Source organism: Rhodamnia argentea, chromosome 1, assembly GCF_020921035.1.
Source record: "Rhodamnia argentea isolate NSW1041297 chromosome 1, ASM2092103v1, whole genome shotgun sequence".
In the NCBI taxonomy this organism is placed as follows: Eukaryota; Viridiplantae; Streptophyta; class Magnoliopsida; order Myrtales; family Myrtaceae; genus Rhodamnia; species Rhodamnia argentea.
In genome coordinates, this window is record NC_063150.1 from 2,674,133 (window position 1) to 2,685,200 (window position 11,068).

Consider the following 11,068-nt stretch of genomic DNA (forward strand, 5'->3'; position numbering starts at 1 on the left):
TGTGCAAATTGGACCGGACCGGCCGGGTTGGTCCGGTCCTTGAGGGGGGCGGTCCGGTCCCCGGTCCCAATAAATGGAACCGATGACCGGGCGGTCCGGTCTCCTAGTCCATGGTGGATGGGACCGGTCCGGACCGCCCGGATTGGACCTTTCAAAATATATATAGAGATTCATAAAATTATAAAAATAATTAGAAAAGTTTGACTTCAAACAAAATAATCCAATAATAAAAAAGAAAAAAAGAACCATTTAACATGAACTAATTAACCTAATTTTCCTAAGTCCTCTCCGCTTGCGTCTCCTTGTTGCCTCTTCGCTCATGTCTCACCTTCGCTTCTCCGCTCATGTCTCGCCTTCTCTTCTCCGCTCACGTCTCCCCTTCTCTTCTCCGCTCACGTCTCACCTTTGCCTTTCCGCTTGCTCTTCTTGCAGTCCAGCCTACCGTCGACTCGTCGCTTCTCTCGTCGTATCCTCTCCTTGCCTTCATCCTCACTTTTTTGCTTCGATCTCGGGTAAAACCCCATAATCATCGAATGGCAGAACTTTTTCGTTTTTCTTTTTTTCCTCGAAAAGCAGTTCTCGATTTGCAAGGGTTACATAATCTTCATGAACTTCGTGCCACCTAGTGTTTCTCTGTTCTATACTTTTTATCTGTTTGTGATTGATTAAGGTTTTTGTTTTCCATGTTCATAATGACTTGTGAAAAATGGCTTTCTTTTTGCATTTCCTGTATCGGGCTAACTATGTTGTACTACTTATTTACTTCAATCTTTTCATCTTCTTTTATTGTGCCAAAACTACATGTAGTAACGCAGTTACATTGTTTTCAAGATCCTCCATATTTTTCTATTTAGAAGCCTTACTTCTAGAGCATTAACGTAATGTCATTTTCCATAGCAAGATGATGATATTCCAACTTGTTTTTTTTTATTCAACCGGGGGTATAGATTGTAAATTAACATGCAATTGAAACATATTGTATTCAAAGAGTTAGATTTTTATAAGTAGCTAATATTAGCGGTCCCACTGGCCCGGGACCGGGATCGGACCGGACCGCCGGTCCCGGTCCTATCCGATCCAGGTCCGGTCCGTGGTCCTGAAAATTTGGGGACCGAGACTACCGGTCCGGTCCCCGGTTCCATACCGGGACCGGACCGGCCCGGACCATGCACACCCCTACCATTTGAGGCCTTCCCACAACTAGTTAATAGTGGTCGGTTGAGGGAATTACCAATAAAGTCTTAAATATATTGCATTTGTGGCAACTTCATCCTAAACTTTTTAATGGCCAATTTAGTCACAAACCTATTGATAATTTGCCAATAATATCCATCCGGCTATTTTTGGTAAAAAATCACTGAAGTAGACCTGGCAATACTACGTGGCATAGCTATAGTTGATGTTGATAATTTTTTTTTAAATTATAATTATTTTCTTTCTCCTTCTCCTTTTTTTTTTTTTTATGAATGGTCGGTGAGGGTTCATTGCCAAATTTGGTGAGGGTGAGGCTCGAGAAGGTTGCCTTGGCTTGGGCGAGTGTTGGGCGCTAGCGAAGGCCCCCCTCGCCGGATCTAGCTAGGTCAACCCTTGCCCAAGCAATGATAGACAAGGACGCCTTGGCCTAGTTGATGGTTTGCCTCGCCAGGTTTGGCAAGGTGGCCCTTGCTGACCATTGTCTTTGGCCGGTTTGTGGTGGCCACTAGCAAAACAAAAAAGGGAGAGAAAAAAAAAGGAAAAAATTTAACTTCTCTTAAATATTATAAAAGTCATCTATGTTAGCTTTAGCTGTGTCATGTAGTATAACCGGTGTCTACGTCAGAGATTTTCAGCCAAAATGAGCCAATGGACTACATTGGCTAATCGTTAAAATGTTTATGACTTACTTGACCGAATTATAAGATTTATGATTGAATTGACATAAGTACAATAAATTTAGAATTTTCTTGGTAATTTGCTCGTCATCGGTTTGCCATAGGTGGATGATATGTTATTCACCTCCGTCCTAGTCAACTGATGAAATATTACCTAAGTTGATGTATATGACAAAAAAATAAAACGAAGACGATTTCTTTAATGTGTGTTAATAAGTGTTGCACGAAACTCATAATCGTATGATTACCCACAAATTTGCCCTCATAAATTAAGTGACTTAAAAAAAAATAGGAGCAAAAGAAAAATTAAGTGACTTTTACAATTTTAGGGCACATTTGTTTCACTAAACACTTCAAAATAAAGGAAATATTTTTCATAAAATTTATTTTTAAGAAAAATGGTTAGTTTTCATATGTATGGTTGTTCATGAAAAGTAAATTCATCCTTGAGAGAAGAGTAACTCGTTTTCCCCCAATTCAAACTTGTTCTTTTCTAGTTTATGGAAAACGATCCAAATATAAAAAATTCAAATAATAAATTTTTGAAAATAATTTTCCCCCAAACAAATGAACCCAGGTTTCTAAGGTTGGTTGGTAGAGGACACGACAATGGATGGATGAAAGTCAACTAATTTAGTTATTATTTGCTTTCCGGAGACTCGACCGTCTTTCTTAGGGTAGGGTTAAATGTGCAAGAACGAGACATGCCCTCGTAAGCAATTTCTCCTAAGATGACACTGTTTAATACACCAGTTGCCGTGCACATGTCCCCCACATGCGTCAAAACAGTCATCAGCATTTCGAGCAGCTCTAATTCTTATCAACTTTTAATCTCGTTTCCTTGGAAAAAAATCACAAAAGGGAGAATTCCCATCTGGTCTGATTATGTTTCCCTTCCAAATAGTCAATTCACGAAGGACTCTTAGCACAATATTGATAACACTATCATCTATATTTCCCAGTATGATCGAACAAGTAGTAGATTATCATTGCAACTTGTTTTTTCTTTCAAAAAGTAAGAAAAAGAACAGATTTTGGAATACATGATGGCTTAATATACACGTACAACCCCGCTTTTTACAAAAAAAATTACCAAAATGAGGAATCATGGAAAATGATTGATTGGTTCATTGGGTTGATATTGTTTCTTCTGAGGGCAAACAGCCCGTGCGGAGAGGATGTGCACGAGCATCGGTTAATTCGGTTATCTGTTAAAGCTCTCTAGACGATTTTCACGGGCAACGCGTCGGAGTCCAATCGAATTCAATACCTCTCATTCTTTCCTATTTGATTTTATACCTTAAAAGAACAATACCATATACTCTTTAGTGGTGTTTTGCACTGTTTGCTCCATTATCCTAAAAGCAAAATTTTCCACTAATTCATGATGAATGAAATAAAAACACAGAGAAAATAAAAAAATAACGTTCCATTACCAACAAGCAACCCTTCTCTCTCTCAAATCATTCTTCTCCACACGACTCTTTGCTTTGTGTCTATATAAGCCTCCGGATCGCATCCCCCTCACACCTTTAAGTTCGTCCTCTTCCTCTTCTTCTTCCTCCCTCTCTCTCTCTCTCTCTCTCTCTCTCTCTCTCTCTCTCTTTTGAGCTCGTGGAAATGGTGAAGTTCTCAAAGGAGCTCGAAGCCCAGCTTATCCCAGAATGGAAGGACGCCTTCGTCAACTACTGGCAACTCAAGAAGCATGTCAAGAAGATCAAGCTCTCGAGGAAGTGGAAGCAACCCCAGCAGGTCGACGGCGACTTCGGCCTGTCCATCTTCGACCCCATTCGTTCCGTGGCCAAGAAAGTCGCCGGCAAGTTCTGGAAGTTGGCTAACAGCACTGATGTTATCCAGGTACGTAGATGGGCATGCACGTATTGGACGCCGGACTTCTTCTCATACATGAAATTCTCTTTTGAACCGAAACTACCAAGGGTTCGAGCAAAAGGGTCGCACAAGAGCATAGAGCGCTACGAGTTTCCAAAAATGCTAGGCATACCAAAACGAGGTTGCGACAAACCCGCGAGCGGGGTCATATGTCCACACACCATACGAAGCCATGTCATGTCGCTTTGTAAATCGGTCTTAGCATACATCCTAGAGCTATTTGGCGAATCTTGCGTCTGCCATTTGGAACAAAAGGGTGTTTTTTGGTGCTCTTTTAGCTGCTTTAATTCCATTCTTTTTGGTGACCGGTTGCGTTGCGTGTTCAAGTTCATACGGGAGCGGGAAAAGCGAACCTTATTAGGTCATTTTCGGGCAAAAGTTCAGGAGTTCGTCCGGAAATCCTAATTCGATGTCGCTGTTTTGCCTTCTTTACGGGTACTTTGGTTCCTTCAGGTCTCCCATTTTAAACCTAAAGAATCACTTTGCACATGGCCGGTCGCGAACCACGTAAAATTCCATTTGCTTTAGCCATTGTGGATCCAAATTTGTTTTCCACTAAGATGGTGGCGATTGCTGGGAAAATCTAGCTGGGAGCGCCCATTAGTTGAAAGTGACCGAGACTGAAGCACTACTGAAAAGGTGGCTCTTAATTATGTTTAATTTAAACTATATACCATACACCCACACACCCATTTATATAAGCTCCAGTGTTTGTGTTAGTAGGTTGACGCCAGCCATGTCCTATTCAACGTGATATTCCAATTAATTAAGGACTAATTATTGCTAAACCGTTATGGGTTCCCTCTTTCCGCTGCCCAATAAGGTAATTTGGATTTTGCATCCACATTTATCTAGTTTAATGAAAAAAATTCTTGATTAAGGTTGCTAATTTAGTGACCACACCGGAAAATAAAAGATTAAAGCTATTTAGAAAATTTCTTTTTATAGTTTTATTGATTGCATATTATTATTATTCTCAATTAAACTCCAAATATATTGTGACATAATTTGTGGTAAAATCCCTTTTTCTTCGCTTATAACCATGATAGAATGAAACCGCAAAAAAAAAAAAAAAGTTCTCTTTTTGGTTACCTTTTTATGTAACCTCCACGAGTTTTGTGAAGGAAACTTTCTTGCACTTCCTTGAAAATCGTGAATGTCCCTCATAAGTGCAATATAAACGTTTCTGAGATCTACATGTTCACGATTCAATCGTGAGGGAGTGGCGGAAAGAGTGAGAGGCTTGTCCGAACGAAACATTTATGAATAAAGACACCCTTTTTATCGGATATATTTATGTAGACATGGAAAAAGTGAGCAGATGAAGAGCTTCAACCTAAATTTTCTGCAGAAGAAGAACACGAGGGACATGGAGGATGGAGAGGAAGAAGAGGAGGAGGATCACGAAGTGTATGAAAACGAACTTGTCCAGTTGTTTTCTGAAGAAGATGAGGTAACTACTGAATGGCATAACATCAATTAATTAGTTCATTGACTGTAGGAAGCCTTTCGCTTAAAAAGCTATCTTTTGGTAATACTTGTTAGAGATTAATCGTTTTCCGGTGGTCATTTGGTTACTTGGATGAACGATTAGTATATGAGACGGTTCTTGATTTTCATTGCGGAAGTATCCCATATTTCTTGTCTACGAGATTTATACGCTCTTTATGTACATCATATGACCTCCCTCCACAGCAATCATTATGACAATCACATGCTGGCTAATGAGTGTTATTTGTTCCTATATATCTCGTTAAAATTAGGTGAACGTGTTTTTCGAGAGGCTGAACGAGGAGCTCAACAAGGTGAATCGGTTCTACAAGTCGAGAGAGAAGGAGTTTCTCGAGAGAGGAGATGCGCTCAACAAGCAGCTCCAAATCCTGCTGGACCTCAAACAGATCCTCGCCAACCGGCGCCGGAAGAATTCTCCGTCGTTCGGGGCGGCAAGCGGCGGGGCCTCCCCGCGGTCGTCCTCCGCTCGCACTTCTAACTTTTCAGGTAACCATTCTGACGGGTTATCGTAACTTCTTCTTTCTAGAAAAAAGAAAGAACGACTAAACTAATGTTTCCTCGCCTCAAATACATAAGTACTGACTAGTCACCAATCAAGAATGATTAGGTTTGGACACAGTTTTGCACACGAGGAATGGTCAAAATTGAACAGAAACGGTTTTGTGTTGCCGACATGTGACGTGCCTTTTAGTTATCTTTGTTCGTCGCAATTAAGTTGCAAACTACACTTCACTTGCGTATCGCTTTCGATTTCATGACTCACAAATTCATGAGGACAAGAAAGCCAAAATCTCTCGTATTAGTTTGGATAAATCGGGACCGATGATTTTTCATGATAAAATACGAATTATTTAAATTTACGGTACCAAAAATTTATAAAAATTCATTTTTCACTGTACATAAGTTTCAAAACCCTAATAATTATCATCACAAGTCATGAATTATTTTTTTTCTCATGTACGTTTCTTTAATTATTAAATTTTAATGGGATTTACTCAAGATCCATCACGTTGATAAGGATGCCCAAAATTCAACGATTTAGATGAATTTGTGATCCTTCTCATGCAGGAGGGTTTATATGTATCTGAACATGGTTTGACACCTTTGACCTTTTTTCAGCGCCAAAGTTTGACAGCTCTGATTGAAGAGATAGGTCCGAATTATTGATTAGAAAAGGAAGTGTAAGCAAATGCGCATCATCGAATTTCGGCAAAAATTTCTTATCTGCATTCGAAGTGTGTAAGCCCACTTTATCTCGATCGTTGAATGTTTGTGACTCAACGTGAGATCCGTACGATTTAATGGCTGAGATGGAGTGAATTCACACACACTGAATGCCGATAAGACTCTCGAATTCCAAATTTATGTGCTGGTTTCAGCCTTTAATCTTTACACCCAGTTGCGTGACCAAACCATACACTAAAACCCAACAGATCATGGGCTTTTTCAGCTAACTCTTTGTTTGGAAAGTGACCCAGCAATGCGGGAGACATATCATCAATCAGCTCAATTAGTTTAGCTTCGTGGCCGAAAAGATTATACTGACCACAGAAACTTTGAACGTCAAACCATAGTGTTAGGGTGCACTCAACGTAAGGTGCTAGATGGAAACAATTTATTAAGTTGTGTGAGTAAATCGGGATTTTTTGTACGTCGTCTTGCCACAGAGACCCCGACAGAGTTACTTGAGACCTCCACGGAGGCCTCCTCGGAGACAGACGACATGATCGCCGCGCTCGAGAGGAACGGGGTGAGTTTCGTGGGGGCCACGGCGAGGTCGAAGACGAAGAGCAACGGGAAGCCGAAGGTGACAATGAGGATAGACATCCCGGCCACGACGCCGACCCGGATGATCACCGCCGTGACGTCGATGCTGTGGGAGGACCTGGTGAACAGCCCGAGGAAAGACGGGCCGGCAGATTTCGTCATCAGGAAGAAGATTCAATATGCCGAGAAGATGATTAGGGGAGCTTTTGTGGAGCTCTACAAAGGCCTCGGTCTACTGAAAACTTACAGGTGACAATCTGTCACAACATAGCACGACGGACGCCTATCAAAAACGCGAATAGGACATAATTTTATTTAAATATTCACTAATTAATTGGTCATATAATTTAGTTAATTAGTTAATAAATCTGCAATTTGCTATTTTTGACAGCTCCTTGAACATGATGGCTTTCACGAAGATCCTCAAGAAATTCGACAAGGTAAGGCCCGAGCCAAAAACTTTTGGACCGACATATTTTGTTGATTTTAATAGTGTTTATTGCTTCGCAAAATGAGTGAATTAGAATTGTCTAAAATATTTTGGTCGATGATAAAACATTTTTGTTGGCTCATTTTTTCAAATAATATAAATCATAAAAATAAGGAAAAGGGTTACTCAAATTGGAATAATAATTAAACTAATAGAGATTTTTTTTTCCTTTTTTGGGTGAGCAGGTGGCAAAGAGACAAGCATCGACAAGTTATCTAAAAGATGTGAAAAAATCTCATTTCGTAAGTTCAGACAAGGTATGTACATCCGACTTTCCACGATGTTGTTCTATATTGTTCTATTCATTGTCAAAATCCATATTCATATTTATGATTACTCTTGACATTTAATTAAGGTAAATACATATGATTTCTCTAAAATTGTATTGAAGTTGACAAGTTTGATGAAATTGATAAAAAGGTGGTGAGGTTGATGGACGAAGTGGAGTCCATCTTTACAAAGCACTTCGTCAACAATGACAGGAAGAAGGCGATGAAGTTCCTGAAGCCCCAGCATAACAAAGATTCTCACATGATCACCTTCTTTGTTGGTAATTCCATCTCTCTCTCTCTCTCTCTCTCTCTCTCTCTCTCTCTCTCTCTCTCTCTCTCTCGCTCTCTCTAAAATAATTATTAATGCTAATTTGAATATCAAACCTTTTTTTTTACCCTTTTCAGTAAAATGAATTTACGATTTGTTTTTCATTCCAATTGGAATTGAAATTTGGCTATATTTAACCTTTTGGGTGTTGCAGGTTTATTCACCGGTTCATTTGTGACATTATTTACCATATACGCAATTTTGGCGCACATAGCTGGTATTTTCAATTCCAACAAGAACATGGGTTACATGGAAACTGTCTACCCTGTCTTCAGGTGATCCATATTTCAATCTATCTTAATTAACAAAGAAAGTAATCTAATTACAATGCTAATTTGTCTTAAAATACGATTGATCTCATGCTCTTCGTTCTCTTTTTTTGTGGGCAGTGTCTTCACCTTGTTGAGCTTGCACCTGTTCATGTACGGGTGCAACCTGTTCTTGTGGAAGAGCACCAGGATCAACCACAACTTCATATTCGAGTTCTCGTCCGGCACTGCCCTCAAGTACCGCGACGCCTTCCTCATCTGCACCACCTTCATGACCGTCGTGGTCGGCGCCATGGTTGTCCACCTCCTCTTGCGGGCCAATGGCTTCTCGTCAAGCCAGGTCGACGCCATCCCGGGGGTCCTGCTTCTGGTTAGCATACGGCTTCACAATCTCGATGCAACCTCATTTTTTCCCATCTAAAATTATGCTAATTTCATGGTGTGAAGATTAGGTAACTAGCTATACGGTGGCCACTAGTGATACTATATGTTTTGTGCCAATGTGTACAGATTTTCTTTGCCGTGCTGGTTTGCCCAATCGACATGTTCTACCGCTCAACTCGGTTTTGCTTCATTCGCATTTTGCGCAACATAGTTTTCTCTCCATTTTATAAGGTTTGTAATGTATCGGCCTCTTTTGTTATCAAAGTTCTTCACATCTTTTGCCCTCGGAAGTTATGTTAAGCTTGGATTCTATTAACCGAAAACAGAAGAATTTGAGCAACAACACCACCTCATTGCCGCATCATAATCTACTTTCTCGTCGTCTAAATGAGCTCATCAACTCGTTGAGTGCAGGTTCTGATCGTCGACTTCTTTATGGCTGATCAACTCACTAGCCAGGTAACGATATTAAGAGTCGATCATCTCGAATGATCCAATATTTAACCGATCAAAAATCATGTGAAAATATGCAGATTCATCGTCTGAGCCATCTTCTTACTGGCTGCAGATACCGTTGTTGAGGCACGTGGAGTCCACGGCTTGCTACTTCTTGGCCGGAAGTTTCAAGACGCACCAGTACGAAACGTGCAAATCGGGAAGGCCGTATAGAGAGCTCGCGTACGTGATTTCGTTCTTGCCTTATTATTGGCGTGCCATGCAGGTAAATCAACATTTAGATCCCTTTAAGTTCAGCTAAATTAAGATCTCTATATTGCAACTTATGTGGGCATAATCGCTTCCTCTGAACAGTGCGCCAGGAGGTGGTTCGACGACTGCAATGCAAACCATCTGGCTAACATGGGGAAGTACGTGTCGGCGATGGTGGCGGCTGGGGTGAGGATCACCTATGCGAGGCAGCCGGACAGCCTGTGGTTCTGTATAGTCCTGGTGACCTCCCTGATGGCCACCATGTATCAGCTGTACTGGGATTTTGTCATGGACTGGGGGTTCCTCAACCCCAAATCGAAGAACCCGTGGCTGAGAGACGAATTGGTTCTCAAGCGTAAGAGCATCTATTACATCTCCATTGTAAGTCTCACACACACATCTCTCTCTCTCTCTCTCTCTCTCTCTCTCTCTCTCTCTCTCTCTCTTTAATACGTAGCTATTTTTACGAAATATTAATTTGATCTATATACGTTTCGAGAAGAATTAAACATTCAAAAGAAATGCAAATCTTAGGTTTTTTTTTTTTCCTCAACTATAATGGCATACAACGTTGTCTAATGGAGAAAATCAAATATATTTGAAGGCCTTGAATGTAGTTTTGAGGGTTGCATGGGTGGAGACGGTGATGAGGTTTCAAGTCGGAGTGCTGGAGTCGAGGTTGCTGGAATTCTTCTTGGCTTCTTTGGAAGTCATTCGACGTGGTCATTGGAATTTCTACAGGTGACTGTCCCTCCCTATCTTCTTCTTTAAGAACTATTACGCTCCTTTCTTCCATGGAAACAAAGGTTACTGAATCTGGCATCCCGAACTCTTGTTTCGCCGTTCCCCTCTCGCGCAGACTTGAGAACGAACACTTGAACAACGCGGGAGAGTTCAGGGCGGTGAAGGCAGTGCCGCTTCCGTTCCGTGAAATGGACTCCGACTGATGGAAATCTCTCCTGCTGCCGGCCATACCCTTATCGCCGGATCACCCGGATCGCATAGAAGGGGATTATTCCTTGACAATTAACCGAGTGCATCAAGCCACCATTATAATCAAATGGTGAAGAAATTGAGGCCTCAAGACGGCGTTGGATCAAGAAGCGAGAGCCGCAAGGCGGTTTTCAAAGTGCGAGAAGAAGAGGAGTGGAGGGTTAATTTGGTAGTGCGTAGATGATTTCTCGACTTTGAATTGGGGTCAAATAATTCCCCAAGTTTTTATGTTTGTTTGTGATGTAAAAAGCATTGTGTCTTTTTAGTGACTTTCGCCGTTCAAAAGGATCCTTAAATTCATCATATGCACATTGGTATCTTCATTAAAATCCATATTTACTAGCTAATTTTGCGTGCCCCGCCACACGTGTGGATTACAAACATGTCATGATTACACAAGTATAAAAATGTAAGGAAAGCTCGAGAAACATATTAATCGGACTGCCACATCGGAAACATATACCTAGAGATTGCAGGGGACAACATTTAAAGTAATTGTCAATTTGAAAAAGGTGCTAGATGAAGATTGGATTTTAGAGGATTCATAAGGGGAGTTGAAATGGAAATCTTAAGAAACAAAGGAT

At 40.8% G+C, this 11,068-nt stretch overlaps 1 protein-coding gene across 1 annotated transcript; it reads left to right on the forward strand.

The window, feature by feature from the left end:
• The first annotated feature begins 3,405 nt into the window (after positions 1–3,405).
• LOC115743376 (phosphate transporter PHO1) lies at positions 3,406–10,831 on the forward strand. Its single transcript, XM_030678128.2, has 15 exons — positions 3,406–3,728; positions 5,113–5,214; positions 5,525–5,759; positions 6,941–7,289; positions 7,432–7,480; positions 7,716–7,787; positions 7,951–8,080; positions 8,285–8,405; positions 8,520–8,769; positions 8,910–9,014; positions 9,198–9,242; positions 9,352–9,504; positions 9,594–9,872; positions 10,096–10,232; positions 10,351–10,831. The coding sequence occupies exons 1-15, from the start codon at positions 3,492–3,494 to the stop codon at positions 10,436–10,438; spliced, it is 2,352 nt and encodes a 783-aa protein (XP_030533988.1). The 5' UTR covers positions 3,406–3,491; the 3' UTR covers positions 10,439–10,831.
• Positions 10,832–11,068: the final 237 nt, after the last annotated feature.

Coding starts and splice junctions, on each gene's coding strand:
- LOC115743376 (XM_030678128.2), top strand. CDS start 3,492: ATGGTGAAGTTCTCAAAGGAGCTCGAAGCCCAGCTTATCCCAGAATGG. Junction 8,081..8,284: donor CATGATCACCTTCTTTGTTG/GTAATTCCATCT, acceptor TGGGTGTTGCAG/GTTTATTCACCGGTTCATTT. Junction 8,770..8,909: donor TCCCGGGGGTCCTGCTTCTG/GTTAGCATACGG, acceptor CAATGTGTACAG/ATTTTCTTTGCCGTGCTGGT.